Source organism: Pygoscelis adeliae, unplaced genomic scaffold (assembly GCF_000699105.1).
Source record: "Pygoscelis adeliae isolate BGI_AS28 unplaced genomic scaffold, ASM69910v1 Scaffold103, whole genome shotgun sequence".
Classification (NCBI taxonomy): Eukaryota; Metazoa; Chordata; class Aves; order Sphenisciformes; family Spheniscidae; genus Pygoscelis; species Pygoscelis adeliae.
This window is the reverse complement of record NW_008824723.1, coordinates 1,055,639-1,080,662: the sequence shown is the minus strand read 5'-3', so window position 1 is coordinate 1,080,662 and position 25,024 is coordinate 1,055,639. Positions and strand designations below refer to the sequence as shown.

Sequence of the window (25,024 nt, the reverse complement as noted above, 5' to 3'; positions counted from 1 at the left end):
ATCGCTGAGTGTCTCCTGGGGGCCCCGGAGGTGTGTGTCCCCCCCTCCAAAAACAGCCCTTCCTTGGGCTTCCTGGCTCTCGGGCTGGAGAAGGCTGATGTGTCTGAAGCCATAAATCTTCTCCAGACCATGAGTAATGTACCTTATGTGCTGCTTGACTAATCTGGCTGCAAAACATCAACAAAACCCCTAAGATGGTGAAGCACTGTGGGGCTGCGTTGCCGTGAGCAGGAAGCCCTTGCAGCAGCGTGGGTGTAATAGTCTCTGGCCAGATTGCTCCTGTCAAAACCAAACTTTTCTTGCAGAGCTGCATCTTGTTTTCAGCTGTGCTCAGTCAGGTTGGGGTTTGCCGTGACTGGGCTGAGGGATGGGTCAGGAATGTCCGCAACAAAGGGACTTGGAGCAAACTGGGGATTCGCTGTGAACCACTGCTGAGATGTTATTGTGCAGGGAGGTTTATGTAGCAGGTCTGTATCTCTTGCTCTCTTTTCTGCAAGCTGTAAATAAAAATCAAGTTTAGAATCCTAAGTATCTGATTTGTAAATAGGTAGAAGAATGTCTGGCCGGTGGTAGTATGATTGTGTTGGGAATACTGAGTTTGGCACGGGTTTATACATCCCTTTTCCCATTAAAAAGCGAGGAGGTGACATACTAGCCCCAGACTGAGGTCCTTGCAGTGCCAGGTCCTGGTGCCCAACTGTTCAACCTGTCAATATGCCTTGGAGAAGTGTGTGGAAATCTGGCAGTACATAAACAGGGGAATCATCTGCCTCCCATACTGGAATTCGTCTGCTGCTGTTATGAAGGTTTCAGATTACAGAGTCATTCAGTAGGAAGTCAAGAGTCAAGGGTGCGCTGTTGACATGTAAGATTTAAAGCAGATCTGTCTTGTGTTCTTGGGCTTGGATTCTGCCACTGCATGGGGCATGTTAACCTGGCCTGTTATTGATTTTGTGCAACCCTGATAAAATATGAGCTTGAACATCTCAGAACTGCTTCTTCCTTACTGCCATATTCTCTTCTTGGGTTTTGGTCCCCCCCAGCAGAAATCTGCATGGATGGGGGAAATGTGCAGCTGAGATGTTCTGCTCTTGGGTTTAGGTTCTTTTGAGCCAGCTCCAGCTGGTAGATGTGCCTGGTTCCCTGAGCTGTTGTTGCTGTGAATATTGTCCACCTGCATTGCTGCTGCTGTCCCCTCTCTGCAGTGTTGTGGTGGAGCCTGCAGGAGTGGTGCCATCCCTGCAGCTGTGGTGCCCTGTGAGGGAGGACTTGGAGCAGGAAGGGGGAGCTGAAGTTTGTGGTGTCCTGAAGCTGGGGGAGGTTTCCTCCACCTCTGGGGCCATGCACCGATGCCAAACCAGAGCAGCCATCTGGACCTTGCTGGAGGAGGTCCTGGGTCCTTCACGGGGCTGAAACTCTGACTTGGTCACTTGACTTCTGTGCATGCTGGTGGCGTGGCTGTACTGACAGACAGCAAACCTCCCTCTCCTGGCTGTGGGCCTGGGCTGGTGATGCTGTTTATCAGTAGGGGGAAACAAGGAGCCTTGTCCTGCAGGTTTCATTCCTTTGCAGAAACCTGTGCTGAATAGCTGTTGGAGGTGTGAGTGGGTATGATGCTTGTGTTATTTTTTTTTGAGGCTAAACAGTGTAAACACGAGGTCTGTAGAGGAAGCAACCTGGCTGCAAAAGGGTCCTTGTGGCTGTCACAGAGGAAGTTTGCCCAGTGCTGCAAGCAGCAGCATGTTTCAGTGCCTGCCGGAGCTCCAGGGGTGTCCCAGACCAGTGCTGCCACAGCAGCTGAGAGGTGCAGCGAGGCGCCTGGGACTCTTTGAATTCAGACCTGCAGATAGCCATCTCCCATCCCTTGTGAGCTGCTAGAGCAGTGGGGGTGGCTCTCCTTCCTTCTCCTGGATGCATTGCCTGTCTTCTCCCCAGCACCTGCAAGGCATCCCCATGGCCCTGGGCGGTGTGCTGTGTGCAGGGGGGTGCTGTGCTGAGAGCTGCTGGTGGGTGCTGCCTTCCCCTGCCACTCCCAGGGATCTGCGCTGCAGTGTTGTGGCTGCCCAGGGGCTTCAGTTTCACATTGCTGCTTGGATCTGCTGATTTGCAGATCTGCAGAATGTGGAGATGTTGATGCATAGCTTCTTTATAGATAGTCTTTCATTGCCCTCAAAGAAAATAAGGGGTTATAGCTCCCTTCACTAATAATATAGTTACAGCAGAGCTCCAGCAAATGCAGAAGATGGGCAGTCTTGGACAAGAGATCCTAGCTGTTAATTTGTACAGTCACTACTATGTGGGGTTTGGAAAACCACCAGCTAAGTCTGAACCTCAGCTGAGCTTTTCCTGTAAGCTTGAAAGAATGCTTTGTAGGAACTCTTTTTGTTAATAAATATTTCGAGTGCATATATGTATGTCCTCATAGATGTCTAAATATGTCCTTCCGCAGAAGTCTCATGGGCTCAGAGGGATCTACCACCTACAGTAGGAGGATATGGTATTACTTAAAGATAGAAACAGGTTAAAGGGAGGAAAAGAATACTGCCCAGCAGTGTCCCAGCACTAATGGTGCAATCTGTATTACCTGCTCCTCTCCTATCTTAGCTAGCACAGAAATGAGGAACCAGAGGCTTGCTTAAAAATACCATTACTGGGTGCAGAGACTGCATGCAGACTTCTTGAGCGCAGTCTGCAAGGAGGCAGCTTTGGAGCTCACAAGGAAAACCTGTGTATTTTCTCTCCTTGCAGGAAACAGTGTTCAGCAGACTGCAGAAATAAACAGAATCCTTGCTTTGTGTCATTCACAGCTTTTGTAAAAAGGATGATCACAACAAAGAGAATCTCTTCAACAGTCTGAACTATGATGTTGCTGCCAAGAAGAGAAAAAAAGACCTGCTGAATAACAAAGCCAAGATTCAATGTAAGATGTCTATTTGGGCTTTTTTAAAATAAAAGTTGCTGCAGGAGAACGGAAAATGCTTCATATCTATGGTTTTTGCACAGTGCATGAGGAGTCTTCCAGAGTGCCTCGAAGGGCTTTGCGCCCGTGTTTGACCGAAGTAGAGAACTTGGATACAGTTTAATGTGAAGATTTATGCCCCTGTTAGTAATCCCTGCTCTGAGGAGTTGCTTGTTGCGTTCAAATTTTTGTCATTTGTGTTTGTCAGAAGGAGGGTAATTTTTTCCTATGGTACATTCAAATGAACCAGTTCCAGTTTTTTTCCCCCTGTAGACTTCCTTCTGCACAACAGGCTAAATTTATTCTTCCTTCCATATGCATGTTGAGTACTAATCTACATTACTGGAGGCTATAAGCCTGAATGTGAGCTTTGATCCTATCTCTGTGTGCGGAGTGCATGAAAAATGAAATAAGATTTCAGCCTACTCAAAACAATGGAAGGTTTGAAATCTTTCTGTATGCACAGCGAGCAGCCAGTGTCTCAGATGATGCACTGTGGGAGGACTCAGAGGAGCTTGCAGGGACAGCAAGGTCTGCGTTGGTCTGATTGCAAGATAGGTACTGGAGTTAGATGTGAAGGCTACAAATGTAAACATACACAGAGGAAATGAGTTAAATTCCCACACTACTATTAGCTCATTGTGCATCCCCCAGGATTTCAGAAACTGATGCCAGAATCTGGCCCCTCTGTGCATTTGGTTCTCTGAACAAACAAATGTTACCATGGCAGTTTTTGGCTGGATTCTGCTGTGACCTACTATTTAAAAAGGCCTGATGCAGGGTCTGCATGTTTGTAACTAAGACTGGGTTTGTCCTTGGGCTCACAGTACCAGGCAGGAGTACGTCGCTGCATCCTTAGGTGGAAAAAGACTCCAGAAGCACAATATTTCCTTTAAGGAAAGGAGTCTAGCAGGATGGGGAGAAGAATTTTTCTTACTCACACTAGCTGTTGAATTGCCTGTGTGTGGTAGAAGGGTCAAAAGCCATGTGAGAATGGGGTGGGAGAAGGATCAAGCAGCATAACTGCTGTTACAGTAAGGACTCTTCTGCAAACTGAGTTAGCAGCATATGGTGGATACAGGGAAGCTATTTTGGGGAGTGGATGGGACAACTCCCATTTCTGAGGAAAGGGAGGGGCAATTAGAAATAGGAAAATTTTGGTCCCAAATAGGTTTTTCTTTTTTAGCAAATTAGCTGCAAGCACAAGCATGCTCCTCTGAGCCTGACCTCACTGCTAAAAGCTCTCTCCCACATGCCTGGTGTCTCATGACATTTTTGCTCAACTTCAAATTTGACATTCAATCCCAAGCCTGTAACCAAGGTAATGAATAGTTAATAAAATCAATAACAACAAAACCTGGCTGTCAGCCATGCTTACTGTCTGGGACCAAAGAAGAGGAGGTGCTATTGTATATCTGTGACTGGCAGATTAAACATTTACAGTCTTGAGCTCTGTCACTGAAACAGAAGCCCCTTCTAAGGCTCAGGGCTGCAGTCTCAAATGAAGCAATATGGAAACAAAGTGGCTCAGCAAGTTGCTAGTTTTGGTTTCAAGTGCAGTGCTGTAAACACAAAATGACTTCATTTGCACTAAAAGGGCAGTAAGTGTTGTGAGCAGAACAGAGATCCAGCCCCCTGTGAGCTGGAAGATTAACTGAGGAAAATGTTTCTATGTCCAAACAGATTTCCACCAGGAGAAGTGGATCTATGTTCACAAGGGGAGCACAAAAGAGGTGAGTGCCTCCACAGGTTTTGTTCCCCTTTCTACTGTTTTTTCCAAACGGTGGAAGATCCTGTGCTGATATAAATCAGCAGAAGCTCTTAAGAGATAAGTGGAAGATCTGGCTTGTGGTTGGAATTTCAGTAATGATTTTAAGCCCCAATCAGGGAACCAGGGCTTGCTGTATGAGGCTCTGTACATGTGTTTAAAATATGACTTGTTTGCTTCCCTCAGTTAAAAAAAAAAAACCAGCCATTTGCAAACCAAGCCATAATACTGTTCTTGGCTTTCACCCAGTACAGTCCTAACATGGAAAATCATTGGAATTCAACGGCTTGCTTGCACTCATGGAGAGAAGCAGCCATACGAGACTGCTCTGAACTTGCACTATATATTGAACCCCAGGAATGTGTGGCTCATTCTCACCCGTAAATTCATGGGTCATGAGCAGAGCTCAGGTCACTCTTGGGAAACTACCATAATGTACATTGGGCTATGGCCACTCTTGACGTCAGTAAGTGTGGCTCTGTGGGAGACGGGCCTGCCTCCTCCAGCTGTGAGCTGGTCCCATGGTTTGTACCCGTTAGCTTTCTAAACTGAGTTGCCCTGGGTCATGTCTTCCTGGTGCTGTCTGGACTCATGTCTGCCAAAACATGACCCAGACTGTTTTTTCTTCTCAGCGCCATGGTTACTGCACCTTGGGAGAAGCCTTCAACCGACTTGACTTCTCCAGTGCTATCCTGGACTCCAGGCGATTCAACTATGTTGTGAGGGTGAGTGAAAGGCCAGGGTTTATTTTGCTGTGATGGTGGTGGAGGCTCTGAACTGAGCACCGGTTGGGTGATGGGAAGCACTGGCAAAGAAGAGAGGTCCCCATTCAAGTGGGGGTGTGGGGCTTTGCATGAAGTAATTGATGGAAGTTGTGTGGATAGATGCCCAAAACCTCCTCTTTGATCTGTTAAAAAGGAGAGGGAGGTGGTGGTAATGTAGAAGATAGGCTGTCCTTAGCCTAGCATTCCTACTACATTTCAGTTGTGAAATTCACTTCTGAAACCCAGAAAACTTAGCTTCTAATTCCTGAGTTCTCAGTTCAGCTTCTAAAAGGAGCATGGGCTCTCTGCAGAGGCCATAGAGCAGCGGGGACCTTTGAAGTGATACAGGAGAGACTGGGGAGCTGAGTGTTTTAGGAATGAGAGGATGGGCTGAACCTCTTGGAGGCACTGGTCTTCTCTCTTAAGGATCATGGTTGCTCTTAATCCTGTGTGACTGGCAGCAGTTTCAGTGGGTGAAGCATTTGGTTAGTCCTGACACCATTAGTTGGTAGGAAGGAGTCATCAGCCCCAGGTTCCCCATGCTCTGGCTTTGCATAACAGATCAGGGCTTCTCTTTTGGCTCTGGGTGGCCAAGGGAGGGGGTGGTAGTGGTTGTGGGAGCTACTGTCCTGAGGTCTGTATGTTTATGTGCATGTGATCTGCAAATTGATCTCGAATTTCAGAATGCTTATCAAGGTTTGGAATTCAATAAGCTTAAAAAATCTGTTATTAACTTGAGGCTGTTTATAAACAGCTCCTTTTCACATCCCATCAGCAGTTGATCACTGGTGAGGTACCAGCTGTTCAGGTTTTAGGTTCTGGAGCAAGCAGCATTGGTATTGCTTTCCCTTTGCTGAGTCAAATGTCATGAAAAGTGTCTAAGGAAGAAATGATCTGAGCAAGTTCACCTTGGTTTGTTCACCTGTTTTCTAGGTGACAAGGAGCCTGTGAAAACCTGTCACCCTGGTGTTGGGGGTGATTACCCACCTGCTGTGCAGGAGGGGCACTGGCAATCACTTGGATGTCCCACTGCAGGGGTGGTGGCAGGGAGTGGAGATGCTGGGGGAGGCAAAGCGGGATACAAGTCCATGGAAACTCAGGCTGTCCTAGCTCTCCTGGTCCTGGGACAACTTGTTTTCCTGCTTGTACAGAGAAGGTAATCACCAGCACTGAGGTATTCAGTGTTTTCTGATACCAGATACATACACACAGCCATGTCATCCTTGGGGTTATTGTGGAAGGAACAGTTCATGCCAAGGCTGTAACCCTTCAGTCAAATATAAAGGAAGAGAATAAAACAAAACTTGTATTTGATACTCCAGAGATCCCTTTGGCAGACTTTCTGTCTTATGACAATGAAGAACTCCAAAGACCTCTGCTAAGCACGGCCTCAGGTCATGCTGTGCCACAGGATGGGCTTCTGCTTCTCAGCACATGTGATGGGTATCTCACATGGGCCTGCAATGATTGAGCTGAGTCCCATTAAATTTTTTGAAGAGCAAACTCAAATTTCAGTGAAGTCAGTGTAGTCTAGTGGGGAGGCTCAGGCTGACCTTCTTCCCCCTTTTTCCCATGAGGACTTCATAAAAGCATCTCAAATCTGCTGTGTATCCAAAATAGCAGTGTTCTATATGGAAGTTGGCATGTGTCCTTGTTTCTACAAATTACTTCTGAGCTTTTAAGAGTAGTTTTCCCCCCAGTAGTTTTAAGGATACAGCACTACTGAGAAGTATGAAGCTTTCTAATTGAGGCTGACTTGTGGTTTGGCAGATTAAAGACGATATTAAACCTGGTACCATGGATCAAATATAAAACTGACTTCTTAAAATGAAAGGCTTGTATCAGCCAAGTCTCTGGTGGATAGTAGCTCATAAAATGTCTTATGTGCCAGATTTACTCATGAAAAGCTCTGCCTAGATGTGCATCTTGTTCATGGTCCTTTGCAAATAGCAGGCCTCCTAGAGCACACAGATGAGCAAGCTGTCACATGGAAAATGCCTTGAACACTGGCAGGCAAAACACTTCTCCCTTCCCTCCCTCTCCTTGTTCTCTCTAGTTCCACCCATTGCTCAGGGTATCTGATTAATGTCACACTGCTTAGTTCATCAAACAAATGCTTTCCAAGGAGGGAAGTTTAGAGTTGAAGGCAGGGGGAGAATATGCGGATGTTCATAGGGGAAGAAAGGAGAGAAACAGCTGCAGGCTTGGGGTTCTGCTGGCTGTGCCCAAACTTGCCCTGTAGAGAAATAAGCTACATCACTGCTGACAGCAAAATGGGCTTTCAGGCTGAACATCAACTTGCCTTTCTCAAAGTATTCCTTTCTGAATTTCTCAACTTAAGTGCTACAGTATTTTCGGTGCTGATTTTTTGTTGTACAGAAGTGTCTGCTGCTTAAGATACACCCAGACTAAGTTCTTGGAGTTCCTAATGGTGCACTGATAAAATGGGCACCTCCTTCAAGTGAGGTGGAGCGTGAGCTGCAAGAAGCTTGGCAGGTATTTTTCATGGGCAAATACTGTCAGCTGTAGCCAGTGAGTTCACACAACTGAAGCGGAAGAAATTTTTCTCCAACATCAATCTTGTCTTGACAGTCTGCTGATATAGCGCTGGAAGTGCTAAGTATAGGTATTGGTGCCAGACTCGGTCCTTGCTGATCTTTTAAACTATAGCATTTGCCTACATGTTACAGGACAATGTTCCCTCTTTAGAGCTTAGTAAGGAAGTGTGTGATTGACCCAGAGGACCCAAACTTTCTTGGTCTTGAAGCAGTCCTGGCTTCTCTGGTCTTACAGATTTAATGAAAAGACTGGAAGCATTCTGTAAGCATAAGTAATATGAGCAGAGACAAAGTGCCTGCAGCGCAGAAGTTGTTTCTCCTTCGGGAACACTCTGTTCAGAAGACAGTGAGGTTTTGCAGGCTGCTTCCTTCAGAAAGATTTGTCATATGACGGTTGTGTAGTAATGTCTCAAGGGAAGGTGCTGTTTCTGATTGTAAAAGCTTAGGTCAGGTTAAGCTGCATGGGCACAGCTCTTCTGGAATAACATGATCTAGATAGTGTGTAGCCTGCTAAAGTAGTCTCTTAAATTTGTTTAGTTTTTATAGCAGTTAGCTCTGGGAGTCCTGGATTTATGCTGTGCTGAAATAATATCAGCCCAATGCCGTCTCATGGAGATCTGTCAGCACCTGCACTGTAAATCATTATAACTCGCCTTGCTCTTGCTCTACCTCCCAGTCGAAAGCCAGTGTGACATTTCAGCCACAAAGTGAAGGGCTGTGAGAGCAAGGGGGGGCTGGAGGAGGAATTTTTCACTGCAGTATGTTTCTCTAAGCAGTCCAGATGTCAGGAGCCACATCCCCAACCAGGAGCAGCTTATGGATCCCCGCAGGGTGCAGTCCAGCTGATTTGGGGTACTCAAAGGGGGATTTACACTTCAGTAGTTTGAGACTTGTGATTTTAATCATTACAAAGCATTTTCCTTTTTGAGGCAAGGTTACACCCTCCTGCTCAGTGCAGCAGGCCTGCCGAGGACTTTTTGGCTCTGTGTGCTATAAGCCCCTAGCTGTGGGTTATTTGGGGTATGGATTGCCCACACACCCTGGTGTTGAACTGGGGCAGTGGCAGAAGTGCCATCTGGCTGTAGTAGGTCTAAGCAATGCTGCACACAGCAGTCACGGGTGCAAGGCAGCATGCTTTCGTGGCCCTGAAACAGGAGCTCTTGTTCCCTGCCATGTGGCACTGTTTTGTTTGCTGTTTTTTTTCCTTGTGCTTATGGGAGGAGGACCTGCTCTGCTCCCGGAGCTAAGTGGCTCATTGCACCAACTGCTTTAGACCGACTGCTAGTGAGGTTTGATCAGGAGCCCCATCACACTTGTGGGGAAGTGAGCAGGTTATTGCCCTGCTGTGGAAGATGCTGCCTCCTGCCAGCTTTGCAGAGGCTCTGGAATAGCCCACTGCATTTCTTGCCTTTTCTCCGTGGCTCCTGCAGACCCCTGAGAGCAAACAAAATAGGGGCAAGGCAGTAGGAAGGATTTTCTGGGGAAGCTACTAGGTCACCTCTTTCAACTTCTGAGGAGCTGAAAGAGTGAATTGGGAACTAATGCCCTGTTTTCCAGAGGTGATGCAGGCTTCCCAGCTCCAGTTAAAATTGGCTGGAATGCAATCACTTAGTGTTTTTGAAAAGCAGGCCTTTTAAAATTGCTCTTAACCTTTCCCTGTGCTCTCTCCTACCATCTGCCCCTTTCAGTTGAGTGTGGGCTGGACTTAATGCAACCACATCATAACACATACTTGCAGCTCTCCAGCCTTTTTACCCTACTCAGCATTAATCTGAATTCATCAGTCTGCTTTTAGTCTGTATTATGCAAGTGGCAACATTGATTTATTTTTTTATGATGCTGTAGACCCCAATTTGGCAGTCCATTAACTGAGACCCTACTCTGCTGGGTCTGTGCCAATGCTAAAAGACCCTCAATGCACTAGACCATGTGGAGCATGGATGAACTATATAGCTTACCTGTTTTTTGTGTATTATATGAGCACAGAAGAATAAAATGTCTTTTGATTTGGAGGGCTAGCCAGTCACTTCAGCCAGCGGTCCCTGGGGAGCAGAGTAGTCCTAGAAGTATTCACAACATAGTTTTCGTATGGAATTTCATCCTGTGTTTATTGCTGCAGGGGAAGAAAGGTGACATGTGATACCTGAGCTGGTTCACTGAACATAAATTGAACCTTGATAAACACAGACAAGGCAATTTTGAATGTGTTCCTTTGGCTAAATTAATTTTGTACCAATTTAGTGTTCCTCAAGGAACTGAGATTTTTATCCTTGTTCCTCTTAAAGAACGGCCCTGGCGTCTAGCTCTTATGGTATTGCATTATGTGATGCTTATCACTGGGTGCATTTTAGTGTTTTCAGTAATGGGCACAACATTGCTAACGCCCAGCCTGGAGGAAGCTGTCTCTGTGCCAGTTCCAGAATGCTGCGATCTGGAGACAGCAGTTGTTTATGCACAGAAGAGCTGATCTGGGTGCATGTGTGGCTAATGTACAGATGGAGTCTGGCAAGTTGATCGCTATAATCAAAGGTCTGAAGGCTAAATAGTTTAGTGTAAGCTGAGTATTACATGCTACTTTGGGACGCTGATTTTTTTCTTCCTCCAGTATTTCATGAAATTAAGAAAAGACCTTTTTTAAAACTTTCCGAACATCTTGCAAACTGCCTTGTTTTTAAGAGTATCTAGTCCTTGTGGTCTTGGCTTAGCTGATATAGCAAGAAGATCCACTGATGCCTGTGTACTACCCAACTATCCTGCATCTTTTGTTTCCCCCAAATGAGCCAAGAAAACAGGCAGCCTGCCCTTCACAGGAGTTAGCACAGGTCTTTTTTAATCTTGTTTTCTTTCGGTCATGCGAGGTGCAAGATATTAATAGAATGTAAACTCAAAGCCATCTGATGATGGTGTTGGCCTGGAAATTAAACGGAAGAAGAGATTGGTCACTCTAGGTGACTTCACTGCTCCGAACTGGCAGTCACATGCCAGCGCCCGAGATGAGCAGAGCAGGCAAGTGACTGCAGTAATAAGTCTCCCTGAGCTCCCCGCTTCATGGCAAGCTGCCGGTGACTTTTTGGATACATTCCTGTCATTCTTACAGCGGGGCAAACAGTTCAGCTCATGACTTATCAAGTCTTGTCAAAAGCCATCTTAGTTACTTGACACAAGTAGTTGCACCTTCTCTGAGCTCTCTGCAGTGTCAGCAATGGGATACTGTAGCTGCAGATGATAAAGGATTAATAAAGCCAGTCATGTGGTAACATGTTGATTGATTTGTAGCATAAAAGGTTTTTCCTTTCCTTTCTAAATTAAAACAGAAGGCTATGTACATCCAAAACAAATGGACTGACACGTGGACAGTCTGTGTACTTATATAATGCTGGGGGAAGGGAGGAAGGCTTGGAAGATCACGGGCCACATGTTCTGCAGAGCATGATCCATAGGAAACTTCCACAGCTGTTCTTGTGGTGGTAGAGAGCTGGGGAGGAGAGGGCATCTTCCCCATGGGAAATGTTCCCTTTAGCCACTGCAGCCCAAATTCAGCGTTTGGCTTGTATGTGAGTCGGGACATCAGTGATGGGAAGTAAATCCTAACTGGGGACATTAACAAGTAAACAGGACAAGCAGGGAAAGGTGGTTTGGTGTTGCAGCTGTAAGAGCTGAACAGAGGAGGAAACCTTGGGGGAATAGGGGTTTGTTGGGGGGGAGGGTTTGTTTTTAATATGGTGCTTACCCTTTCTGTTGTGGTGACAGCACTCTTGACAAAACCCTGCAATCCAGGAGTTTGACGTAAATTGTGGAGTCTGATTCTCATTAATGCCCCATCAATAATATCCCCATCCAAACAGGCAGTTGCTCGTGTTCCCTAATGACACTGCTTGTTTATGCCCCAGTGAAGGATGGTGACGTCGGCTGTTCGTTGTTCCCTTGGTGTGAATGAGGCTGTCAGTCTGAGCACTGCTCTGTGGTTTCCCTGCATCTCTGAACCATGAAATCAAGTTGTTGGGTTTTTTTTTCCCCCGAAGATCATTAGAATGCCTCTTCCCCCCCTCCCCCCTTTTGATGAAGGTTTAATTATTTGGCTTCTGCTCTCCTCCCCCTTTGCATTAGTTTGCTTTGTTGTTCTGTCTCCCTTTTATTTTCAAGCAGCAAACAAGTCTCTGGACTATTTTGCTGTGTCATGTGACCAGGAGTCAAGATTAGAAAGGTATCTCTGTGCTCTAAGGCTTGCAACTTCTATTTTTATCCACAGCTGTTGGAGCTGATAGCAAAGTCTCAGCTGACGTCACTGAGTGGCATTGCCCAGAAAAACTACATGAACATTTTGGAAAAAGTGGTGCAGAAAGGTAAGAAATGGAAACAGTGAGGGGGAGGAGGAGGAGGAGTCTGATTTAATCTGGTGTACTCCGTGTGAACCACATCCTCAAATAGTCAGGCAATGCGAGACGGGTGAAGAGGGGCACCACTGCTTATTTCTGTAGTGCAGTTCCACTTTCTTTTCCCTTGGTGAAGGACTATGTGGGGGCGGGGGAAGAAATGTCTGTATTTTGGTAGGTATCTGAGAGGCAATTCCTCCTTCTCCAGCTTTCCTTGCTACCACCCCTTCTGCATCCTACTGAGTCCTATTTTTTGACTGAAGAGATGGCTGCTCCTGCCCCCAGCCCAGCACATCTGCAGTCTCTGCTGCTGTCTTGTTGCCAGTTTGCTGTATCATCAAATGCTCCCACTGCTCTGGAGGGAAGGAAAGCTTGAGGGCTGTCTTCACCTGCTGGGGGGGCTGAATTGTGGTCGAGATGTGCAGCTTCCCCGATGCTTTAGCTCTGGCTGAAGCCTGGGAATTGAGAGTGCCCTGTTATTGTGTGTATACATAATGAGAAAGGAGATCCTGAGCTGTCTTCCTGCACATCAGCTGGGGTAGATGGGGAAGAGGTGCACAAAGATAACCTCTTGCATGTATCAGAGGGGAAAGCTGGCCGGTTGCCAGTGGCTGGAAATGGGAAGTGCTGCAGAAAGGGCAGATACCTCATCTGCTTATCCTGGGAGGATCTCTTTCCATCTGCTGTCTAACCTGCTGTGTCTGGCTAATGTTTAAGTGCTTTCCTTTAAAAAGAAAAGTGCAGGCTGGCTCTCTTGGCCTGTGAGGTTTATAGCAGATGACTTGCCTGAGAAACATGTAGATTCAGAAGAGGATTTGGGCAGTTCCCATTTTTAACCTTTCCTGTTCCTCCAAAGTCCTTGAAGATCAGCAGAATATCAGGCTAATACGGGAATTGCTGCAGACCCTCTACACATCCCTCTGCACATTAGTTCAACGGGTCGGCAAGTCTGTCCTGGTTGGAAACATCAACATGTGGGTGCACAGGATGGAGAGTATTCTCCACTGGCAGCAGCAACTGAACAACATTCAGATCACCAGGGTAAGCATAAATCCTGAAAGCTAAAAATAATGTGGCTTCTTTGTGAAACCTTCTCATGTAGCAGCTCTCATTTGGGTGACTGCATCCCACTGTACTCCCAGTGCAAGCGCAGTACTGGGGAAGGACCTGGAGTTGCCAAAATAACTGGATGCATTCCTAGCATTACTTGAGTCCCTTAACTCAAACTCGGTGTACACAACCCAGGATCATGCTTGCTGTTACTGGTCACAGACCGTGGCTTGACTCCTTAATGGCCATGAAGCACTGTGCGAACAGAGCTGGGCAGGAAACCATCTCCCCCTCTTGAGAGTCTTCAGAGATTAGGCCTCAATATGAAAAGTCAACTCGGTCTTTCTCAAACTGAGAAACTGCCTTCAAAACTTGTTTATCAGATAGTTGAGGTTTTTAGATTTGTTTAATCTGTAAATTAAATGCAAATTTCCAAATAGCTGTGTAACTTCATGCTTCCTGGCTGAAAATATCAATGATTCTTCCAGTAGTCTGGAGCTGCCTGTTCCAGCCAGACGAGTCCTGCTTTCACAACATCTGTTTTCAACAGCGTCTGTGGGAATAGGAAAGATGTATTAGTTGATAAATTCCTAACCTGGCTTTGCATGGGAATAAAATCTGAACTTGCTCCACTTCACGGAATCACAGAATGGTTGAGGTTGGAAGGGACCTCTGGAGGTCATCTGGTCCAACCCCCCTGCTCAAGCAGGGACACCTACAACCAGTTGCCCAGAACAATGTCTAGGCTTTTTCCCGCCTCGAATGGATACTTGCTCCACAGAAACGCTAAAGCTTTCCCCCAGCGCTGACCTCTGTGTTTGTGTGCCCCGCGTAGGACTTTCCTGCAATGAACTGGACTGTGAAATTCCCACTTGGGCAGACTGTGGCATGGCCTAAGGGAATATAAAAAGCACCTTTTTCCCTGGTGGGTCAACCATAGAGGCATTTGCAAAGGAATTAAGCAAAGTGCCTGCTTTCATCATTTTACATGGCTGTGTTCTCTGGGAACACCAGTAAACAACCTCCAGTCCTTCAGTTAGAGTAGTGCAGGCAGCAGGACATAGATGAACTCTGGGAGGTCCCAGGGAGTTTGAAGAGCTGCAAAAGCAGCAGTGCCTTATCTGATGATGGTCTCTGTCCCTCCTGGTGTCCAGCTCTTGGGATGGGCTGCAGCTCCCTTTGCCCTGCAGGGGAAGCACTGGCCTTACTGTAGGGTGGCTGCTGGGGCACAGCAAGTCTGTGAGCTGGGGAGCTGCCCTGTGCCTGGGCACTGCCAGGGCCAGCTCCACCTCCACCTGTGCATCTGCTGCCCTGAGTGCACCACAGGTCAGGACCTACCTCCTGCTGCTCAACTCAGTAGTACAATGTGGTTTTTTCCCTATACTTTAGGCACTCATTAAACCCAGATAAGCATTTCAAAGAACTCTGCCTATACAGACAAAAGTGCCTCAAAATATTGCTTGTGAATGGAACTGCCTTTTATGTATACTTATTTATGCATAGGTTTACAGACACTTTTCTAAAATAAATAAAATACATGTTCAGCTTGCAAAAATAATTCACACCACTGAAGATGACTTCAGGTCAAGCTAGAACAAAACCAACTGAGTTCAGAGGAAGGAAGAACAAGTGCAGCTCTGTGCAGCCAGTTAAGTGTTTCTGGAGGGGTGGGGAAGAATGTCTTGCAACAGCCCAGACCTAAACCTTTTTAAAAAAATAAAAACTTGCAAAATATTGAGTGTGTGCTAGAGCTGCTTAAAAAAAAAAAAACCTCTGTCCAGAACGTGATCTGCTCTGGTCTAATCTGTGTTCTTTCTCCAAAAAAAGTAATGTTTGAAAAGTCCTGGGAGGGGGTACTGAGGGAAAAGAAGTAGCAGATAAGTCTTTGTCCCTGACTCAGAAAACTTGTAAGGATTTGCTCGAGTCACACTGGTTTCTTCAGAAATAAGATATAAGCATAAGCTTTGAGGGTTTTTTTTGACCCAAGAGCCTCTGAGCTTAGACCTGCCTGTTGTGCCCTAGTGAAGCTTGTATGTAGAGACAGTGCAAAAGACAGGCTGGCAAGGGAGATCAACGGGAGGTGATCCAAGGCTCCAATGCATTTTTCCTACCCCAAAATATGACCTCAGTTTGCACTGATGGGCAGGGATGCTGAGTCTGGACTTGTGGATTGTATCAAGGAAGCATCTACATGTAACCAGGCAGTGTGCTTGCAGCTTAACTCTCAGCATGTAGTGTTAAAGCTGTTATGGGAAGAACGATGCTCTGGAGGTGACAGAGACAGTTCACTCCTGGAGGGGTTGTTTCAGGCCTGTCTTGCTGGTGGAGATGGCCAAAAATGATGCCTTGGTTGAAAATCTGTGGTCCTAGCAGGTACCAAGCAGTGCTGCATGGTCCAGGCAGGCTGGTCGCTGGGGCACCGAAGGGAAGGTGGGAGCTGTTTGTGTACACGTATACTTGTGCCCATGGAGTTTCACATGCAATGAGATGGCTGGAGATGGGACTGCATGACTAAAAGCAGCCTTGTGCAGTGTTCCTCTGTTGATGGCGGTCCGTGTGCTTCTTGTTTGAAACAGTTAATAGCTCTGCCAATTGCGAGATGAGTGCTGTGACTCTGCTACGACTTAAAATAGCAGCACTGCTGTGCAGGGTAAATGATAAACTTGGCACATCTGTCTAACATTGTTTCTTCATTGGGGCCCAATCCTAAAAGCTGCTGTTTGCCTTAATAAGGCTGGGGCTGGTTTTGGAGCAGCCGGAGCCCGGGTTGTGGTCCTTGCTGATGCTTTGATCCTATGTGTGCTTTGGATTGTCACTGAGTGCAGGACCTGCTGATCCGTTGTGGTCAACGTGTCCTGGAGCTGTGCTGCCATGTGAACTTGCAAAACAGTTCTGGACCCCGTGTAGACCAGGTGAAGGTGTAAGGGGGGTGAAGGTGGCTTTTGGCTCTTCAGGCTAGGATGTGCTTTGGTGCAGCTGAACAGTCTGGAAAACCATGGCTGCAGCTGATGGGAAAAGGGGCAGGTCCTTCAAGTGTTCACAGAGGAAACACTAGCCCTGCCAGCAGTGACCTGGGAAGCCATGCAGGGAGAATCCTGTTGTGGGTACTCATCAGCCACTGCTGTGGTTACAGCAGGATCTTGTGATGACATAAGCTAAAACATGTCAGAAGAGCGTGAGATTCCCAGCAACGTGTGTAACAGGACGCTGAACTTGAGCAGTAATGCCAGTGTCCCCCGTGGTGGAGAGAACTGGATGGTTAATAGCTGCTACCACGACGTAGCCAACGTCCTGCTGTAGTAAAAGCTGGTGGTGGTCCTTCTGGGAGAATAGTCTTATGAGTATGGACAAGAAGGGGAGAAGGAGGCTTGGACTGTAACTCTGCTTCTAACTACTGTAATACAAATACGTCCCCTTCCTTGAGGATATCTCAAACTGTGCTGGGGCAGAAGGTCAAATGTCTCTATGTAAAATGTCTCCTTATTCAGAAGAGGGAGCTGCTGCTTATTCTCTATGTGAAGAGCAATGCTTAAAAAGCAGTAATTATAGAATCATAGAATAGTTTGGGTTGGAAGGGACCTCTAAAGGTCATCTAGTCCACCCCCCCCTGCCGTGGGCAGGGACATCTTCAACTAGATCAGGTTGCTCAGAGCCCCCTCCAACCTGACCTTGAATGTTTCCAGGCATGGGGCATCCACCACCTCTCTGGGCAACCTGTGCCAGTGTTTCACCACCCTCAGCGTAAAATATGTCTTCCTTACAGCTAGTCTAAATCTACCCCCCTTTAGTTTAAAGCCATTCCCCCTTGTCCTGTCGCAACAGGACAATTCTACTGCAAGCTTGAATTGCTTGGGTTTTCAGCTTCCTGTGAGCTCGATTTTTGTCTGTCTCTTCCAGCCTCCCTTTAAAGGAACCACTTTCACAGACCTGCCGTTGTGTTTACAATTGAACATCATGCAGCGACTGAGTGATGGGAGAGACCTGGTTAGCCTCGGTCAGGTGGCTCCTGACCTGCAAGTGCTCAGTGAAGACCGGCTGCTGTGGAAGAAACTCTGCCAGTATCACTTTACGGACAGACAGGTACAAGGAGGGATGCAAACTGCTATCACTTGCTTGTTGTAAGCCACTAGCAAGTGAACACACACGGGTAGGACACTGTTACTTGACTATCTCTTGGATCTAAGGGCTGTGCCGCAAGCTGATAATACAGGCTGACATGAGAATGGCTGTGAAGATGATTTATGTAGGGGGTTTTGCATGCCACAGCAATGATTCCTGAAATAGGAACCTGAGGAATTAGTCATACGGTGAACTTCTTCAACCTTAATCCAGGTGGTAACAACTGCAAGTCACGCAGTTGCTCCTCGCCCCACATGTGCAGGGAAAACGTGCAGGCGAGCTCCAACAATCACCCCGATGTCCCAGGGACTGACACCCTCACAGAGAATCTCTATGGATGTGGTCCATGAGGGATGAGTTGTACTCTCTTGCCCTTTAGAGCAAGAAATCCCCTCTGAGCTGTTTTGCGAGTGACAGGACAATATGTGGATAACAGCCCTGCTTGCTACCCACATTGTACCTGTGTAAAAAATCTTCAGCCTTTTGTAAGCTCGTAATCATCTGGGGTCTTCTAAACTTAAACAAACAAAAATTCTTCTCTCTGTTTATGGGTGAATGTCTGGGGTGTTTATACCAGACCTCTGCGCTTCAGGGACCACGTGCCAGATTCCTCTGCTGACTTTGCTTTATTTGCTCACTCTGGAACTGACTTTGCAAGTGATTCTGGGGAAGTTATCTCTATTAACAAGTAAATTCAAATCCAGTTTCTGCAACTAATGAACCCTAAAAGAAAGATGGGTGTCTCCCAAATCACTGACTCTTAGAGTCAATGAAAAAGCAAAATACTTTAACTTCTGAAACTTAAATGCAGCTATACTCACTGTCCTGCCAGCCAGATACAGCGGCTAAAGTAGTATAAAATAGCTCCCAGGATTTCAGGCTTTCATACGGTAATATTCATTAAATGGGGATAGACCCTAATAACAGTATCGGATGAGGCTGTTGCCATCAGGAAGCTGGTTATAGCTGGATATTCAGAGCAGGAGCTTTCTTGGTGTTACAAGGGAACTGTTACAGGACTGGCAAGGATGACACTTATGCAAGGGAGAGGAGAACAACATGAATTGTAGAGGAAAAAAAAAAAACCAACATTATTTGACCTGCTACAATTCTGATAATTTTTTCTTTCAGATTCGCAAATGGCTAATCTTATCTGACAAGGGACAGCTGGATTGGAAAAAGATGTACTTCAAGCTCATAAGGTGTTACCCACGGAAGGAGCAGTATGGTGACACGCTGCAGCTGTGCAGGCACTGCCACATCCTCTCCTGGAAGGTATGAGGTGTTGGTGGGACAAATTCAACTGGGGCACAAGCCACAAGGCACTCAGTGCTTCCTCTGATTGCAGCTGGTTTAGGGTGCTGCAGTTCCTTTGCCTGCATGACCTAGTGTTTTCCTATATCTTAATCCTCCCTCAAGGATTAAGACCCTTTCTCCTCTGTGCTTCAAAGGTCCTATCTTCTCTACCTTGAACAAGAGTAGTGGCCATCAAGGCCAGAGGGGAGGAAGATGGGCACACTGTAGGGCTGCCTGCAGTAGATCATCTTAGCACTGCCAGCAACTCCTGCCACCCCATTACATGGAGGTGGAGGTCTTGGCAGCAGGATTAGCTGGAACAAGAGCTGGTGGCTGCAAAACAGCCCAGGACAAAAATCTGCTGGCCGCTGTGGTATCCAAGGCATGTCTCTGGAATTAAACTGCCGTAGCTGATGGTAGGCTCCAGCCTGTCTTCCCTCAGAAGAGGGGAAAAGAATGAATTGGATCTTTGCTGGTTTTATTTCCCCTGACTTGCCAGTAGCCCCTAAAACCTGAAGCCCAGTTCTGAGCTGTCTGCTTTGGCGAGAGCAGAATTATTCTGGGCTCTGCTCTATCTGCTTGCAAGCAGGACGTCTGGCAGAGGGGCAGTGCTAAGTTGGCTGATTCTCTGGCGCCCTTTTCGCAGTCTCTCTAAATGGAGTTGTTTTCTCCTTTCCCAGGGTACTGATCACCCTTGCACAGCCAACAACCCGGAGACTTGCTCCACCTCTCTTTCGCCACAAGACTTTATCAACTTGTTCAGGTTCTGAACTTGGGTCACCGCAGCTTACGCGATTCTTACAGGACACTTTATGCCACTGAGCTTGGACACTCCGTTTGTAAATAGTGTAAATATTCATGTTTGTTCAAAACTCCTGAGTCAAGGAACAAGAGGATCTCAGAGATGAAAGGTGAAATTGCTCACTGATGTGCAGCACTTAAGGAATACAGACTTCTATAGGACTGGTGTATAAATGCAGCATGTTGTACAGAGTCCCTTTTTTATGATCAGAGTACAAGATACAGGGCAAAAAAACTTCATTTTTTGTTTTTAGAAGTTAAAAACGAATTTGCCCCACAACCATTTGAGAACTCTTTTGGTTTGTTTCTAATAGAGAGAAAGCAATACGAGGCTAGGACTGTTGAACTGTTTCTCCATCTAGTTTTACTTAGCATACATATTTATAAATATGGTGTTTTTAAAATATTTATGAAAAATATCCCTGTGACAAGTTTAATGATACTTTTATGTTTTTAAAAAGGACACATTCTGAAATACTTAGGATAGAACTCTAGCCTACTTGCAAAAGAGAATCGCACCATACCACTTTCTACCTCTGATAGATTGAGTACCTTTCAAACAAAAATCCAGTGTACAATGTGAACTTTTGTATTTTGTACAATGATTTAAAGGGAAATGTTTGTGATAGTAAGCATCTTTTCTTGTATTAATGCTTACCTCTTTACATTAGTTTTCTTGCTCTACTCAGTGCTTGAATGCCTAGATCATAGGCACCATATAAATACCTAAGACTTTACTCCATCCTCTTTTAATGTGTTGGTTTTATGAAAGACTAAGTAAAAGGGAAAAGAGAAGCCACAAGGATGAAGATTATCTAAAAGGGAGGAAGTTCTATTATAGAGAAACAAAGGACTGGATTTAATCTCACAATGTAAATTCGTATCAACTCCACTAGGTTAATTGCACTGGTTGAAATACCAAGTGATGTTAGAATCTGGTTCTTCAAGCCCATGTTTTCCTAGTTTTCCAACATATACACTGCTCTGTATTCCCACTGCTGTCAAGTGAATTCAATCATCTTGGACCTGGTAAAATGTAGGGAGAACTGGGCTGTTGAACATAGTGAATGATGCGGTTTTTATTCACTGGAAGACTGGCAGCATCGTGTTTAATTTCATACTGGAGTTAAGGGTGATGAGCGAGACAGCGCGAAGTCAGCATTTTCCTAAAAACAGCAGTCAGGACTGGGGTAAACAAGGGATTTCCGACGTGGCACTCGACATCTTTGGTTATTTCTCTGTGCCAAGGAAATGGCAAAGACCCAGCCTAGTCCCTTCTGCTTCCAGTGCTGACCTTCTTTATGGGATCTTCTAACACTAGCCTAGAGCTAAATTTTCAGTCCTATGGAGTAAGTGGCCAAACTCCTAACTTCACTGTGCCCCTGATCTGGCTCACTGTCTCCTCTGTTGCATACAATGCTTCACTTTTCCCTACGGTGGAGCTAGAAGAATCCAGCTCGTATATAACAATTTGAAAACCTGCAGTGGAAAGTTTTTGCCGTTTGCCGGTAGATTTCCTGTATAGCACTTTCTCTGTGTGTGACAAAAACAGGATGCCTCGGAAGGGTAAATATTTAGTGGGTTGTGTGTGACTATGTACAAAGAATTGTGAGGAAGAGGAGTACTCAGGACAATTCAGGAAGAACTACTTGAGTACTTATTGTTAAATATTCTGTTCCTTTTTTTACATTTTTATAACTGTCTTTCAACACTTTTCTGCAGCTGTTTATATTTAAAAAAAATTGACAGTATTTGCATTTTGCAAACTAAATTGCTTTGCATACTCTTGTGAGATGCAAAAAAGGGAAAAAAGCTGCCTCTAGATGGAGCAGTGAGGAAGGGGGGAGGAAGCTTGGGAAGGAGAAAACCAGGCAAATGCTGACAAGAACTGCCCTTCTTCTGTCTTCCAACACCAAACCCAAGCTTTTGCTCTTCCAGAGAGCTCTGTGAGCCTGTGCCACCCTTAGCCATCGCCCAGAGCTTGGCACTCTCCAGAGATGAGGAGAAAACACGTGCAGGATAGGGAGCTTTATCCTGGTGTTGATGCCTTATCCATCAGTTTGCCGGTGAAAAGCATAACCCTGCTGGTTGTATTCACGTCAACTGAAAGTGATTTAAAAGCTGTTACCTTGGAAAAATGAACTTGCGCTTGTTCGGGGGGATTTTTGTGAGCGAGGGAGGCCAGTTTCTGTTTTCATTCCCACATTGATGGCAGTGGGTAGACGAGGCTGAAATCTGGCTTGGTGAATGAGGACATTAAGGACAGAAACCTGCAAGTGAAGTGAGTGAAGCATTGCCACTGTATTTGGAGATTCTTGTAGTTCCTTTCTCTAGCAGTGAGAGGACCCATGCCCCTTGGCACCTTCTGTTTCCAGCTCTGACTTGGGGTTGGTTTGTTTCATAGTCTTGCCTCTGCCACCCACAGTGAGCCAACCTGTTGTGATGGGGAGGCAACGGTATGTTGGTATGAAATGCTGGGGGGTTCTGCCTAGTCCGAGTCCATACTTTAGCAGATGACACTTGCCCACTGTGAGATTGTGACCCTGGGTGAATTTTAATCTCAGGCTTGAATCTGGCCTAGTGCATTCCCTGCACAGCAAGACAGAAAATCCCAGCGTTCAGCTGCAATTTGGGAATCTCGGCTCTAGTCATTGCCTCTGTCAGCCCTTCACTGGTCTTGAGCAAAGAGTGTATTCTGTGTCCTCTGCCCAGAGAGCGTGGGTCATGCTGGCAACATACTTAATGTGCAGCTGAGGCTCCGATTTGTAAAACTTACTTCAATTTGTGGTTTTTTTTTATTTCTTAGCACTGTGTGGGTCTTAAAGGGTCAAAGTGCTGAAGATGATTTGTTAATACATACACACACTTGTGTGTTGCTTGGGCAGGGTCCTGGGATATTGCTGTCAGTGTCCAAAGCAGCAGAAAACCAAGCAACTACTGTACTGGAGAACAAAACAGACTAAACAAAAAGAAACAGAATAAGCCTCATTCAGTTATTGCCTCAGTCGTTACCCTCCTGCTACAGCAACTGTCAAACAAGGCCTTGATCTCTTTGGGAGACTCATTCTTTCTTAAGTGGCTGGTACAGGGAGATATTATGGTGACTTCAGTACTCTTGTATTGTATCTAAAATGAAATGCTGTTGCATCCAAATACCTTAGTCTAACCACTTATAAACAAAGCGATCAGTATTTTAACAGTGCAAAGGCATCTGCTTGGCTGAGGATGGCAGAGTAACAAAACTGGCAGTGATAACAGGGGCTTCCAGGCAGGATGGTGTAAAAAAGGACCTCTTTATTTTAGGACAATTGTGGCGAAGCTGTTGTGAAGGGAAAACAGGCTTTTACTTGTATTTTGGAAATAGAACGTTCTTTTCAAATGGCATTTCACCTTCCAGTTAGTTGATGCATTCCCATTAGATGTGCATCAGTTCTTATACTAGGGAAAGGAGGGGGTTTTGCTCTCTTTGGGGTTTTCTCCTGCCAGCATATCCAGAGAAATCTCGTTATCTTCAGAGGATGTGTTAACCAGTGCAACAGTGTAGAACGTGGTGCTGTGAAGAAGAAAAATAGATCTGTGCAGGGGAGGAGGCTTAGGAAGGGAGAGATGCCAGAGACGTTTGTTTCAGCTTTCTAGAAGAGGCAGGTATTTGGAGTTTGTTTTAATGTGATAGTCACTTCAAGAGGCACAATTTCAGTTGTACATACCTTAACCCATTTATACTAACTATGGTATGGTAAAGTTTGATCATAAAAATGTGTGCAACTCCTCTTATATTGTTTGGGTTTCTTTTTTTAATTGTGGGAGTTTCTAGATCCTTTTATTTTGTAAAGTGATTAGGAAAACTTGTATTGCTCTGAAGACATTGCTTTGTATGTAAACATTTAATTGCACCCTGCCACTTTCTGTATATGGGAATATCTTTTTTATTACTTTTCTTTGCCCCCAGGTTTTGAACTGTTTGCGTTCCCATTTCTGTTTGACTTCTTGCAAAGCTATCACCTTCTAGAATGTATGCAGGTACTAAACCAGCTTTTCCTGCCCAGAAAATTCCTTGGCCCTTAGTAGCTAAAATTTGATTTAGAGCAGGAACATTTCAAATTCTGTTATGTAGCTAATAAATCAGATGTGCTGTTTCACGCTTATCTCCTGCTCGGTACAGCAAACCAGCGTTGTCCTCTGGGGTTGTTCTTACAAACCTGTTGCACAGCCTCCCCATAAATGAGCACCTTGCCAAAAAGACATAGCTTTAAATTAAAATGCCACTCTTCCTAGCTGACCTGTTTGCAAAAACATAGACCCTGTGGAGCTGATGGCTGATCAGGTTGATAAAGACTCCCTGTTAAAAGGTTTGGGACTCTGGTGTTCTGCACGTGCTGCTTTTCTCAGCTCATTGCTTATAATGGTGCTTGTGAAAGGCTCTGAAGACATGGCCAGCCATCCACACAGCTGTCAGCGTGTGGCTGCCGGGCTGTGAGAGTGTCTTTACCAGTGCCCGATTTCTATCCCATGTCTTCCTCCAGTGATTTTGTTGGTAGCAAATCGGCTTTGCAGGATCTGGCCCTAGGGAGAACAAATCCATCTCGTCCTTGACACATGCAGTCTCTAGTATATTAATACCTTGAATACCAGAGAGATTCCCCCTCCGTTGACCAAGCATTGCTGCTTCTCCTGGGAGGGCAACTGAGGGTGGCACTTGCATTTCTTTAGCCATCGTGTGCTGCACAGAATGCTAACAGGTCTGCTACCAAGAGAACATTTTAATTTGAAATAGCAAATATACTCATCTTTAGGAACTAATCTACAGTAATAATAAATACCTACTTATACATGGAAGAGAGTGTGTGTTCTGTTTTGTTTTTCCTTAAAGTTGTAACTAGAGATGATATGAAGTGAAAGGCATCCCTTGTATAATAAGACTTCTGTTTAATATTGTGTGGTTAAAATCCTTCCATTATAAATTTGCACACTTTTTTCTTCTTCCCTTGCATGTTCAACTCTGATTTTACAGCTGTTCTGTGCAGACAGTGATGTATTTTTGTAAAACATTTTTGACACTGAATTGCAATAAATGTTCAAACAATGTGAACCACAGAGTTGGTTGTCTCATTGCTTCCAAGTTGGTGACCTTATCAGCCTTGAGCTTCTGGTGACTGTAAGCAGAGACTCTTCTGCACGAACATCCAGAACTTGAGTTGTCGTGGCAGTAGGTACATGGAGAATATCCAGGATAGAGCTGTTGCTTCATTGTACCTCAAAGGAAAATGAGGTGAATGGAGCCCTCACTTCCAGCAAAAACAGTGCTCATGTGGCGCTCGTGCTTATGAATCTGTATT

General features: G+C 45.6%; 1 protein-coding gene across 1 annotated transcript; it reads left to right on the top strand.

Moving 5' to 3' along the window:
- The first annotated feature begins 317 nt into the window (after positions 1–317).
- FBXO32 (F-box protein 32) lies at positions 318–24,781 on the top strand. Its single transcript, XM_009323338.1, has 9 exons — positions 318–467; positions 2,808–2,920; positions 4,643–4,692; positions 5,360–5,452; positions 12,299–12,392; positions 13,279–13,463; positions 17,370–17,552; positions 18,723–18,866; positions 19,568–24,781. Exons 5-9 carry the CDS (start codon positions 12,362–12,364, stop codon positions 19,655–19,657), a joined length of 633 nt encoding a protein of 210 aa, XP_009321613.1. The 5' UTR covers positions 318–467; positions 2,808–2,920; positions 4,643–4,692; positions 5,360–5,452; positions 12,299–12,361; the 3' UTR covers positions 19,658–24,781.
- The last annotated feature ends 243 nt before the right edge of the window (positions 24,782–25,024 follow it).

What these genes read in the sequence shown, in the direction of transcription:
- FBXO32 (XM_009323338.1), top strand. Translation starts at nt 12,362, where the DNA reads ATGAACATTTTGGAAAAAGTGGTGCAGAAAG. An exon ending in ACAACATTCAGATCACCAGG is followed by an intron (nt 13,464 to 17,369) that starts GTAAGCATAAAT and finishes TGTCTCTTCCAG; the next exon opens with CCTCCCTTTAAAGGAACCAC. An exon ending in GCCACATCCTCTCCTGGAAG is followed by an intron (nt 18,867 to 19,567) that starts GTATGAGGTGTT and finishes CTCCTTTCCCAG; the next exon opens with GGTACTGATCACCCTTGCAC.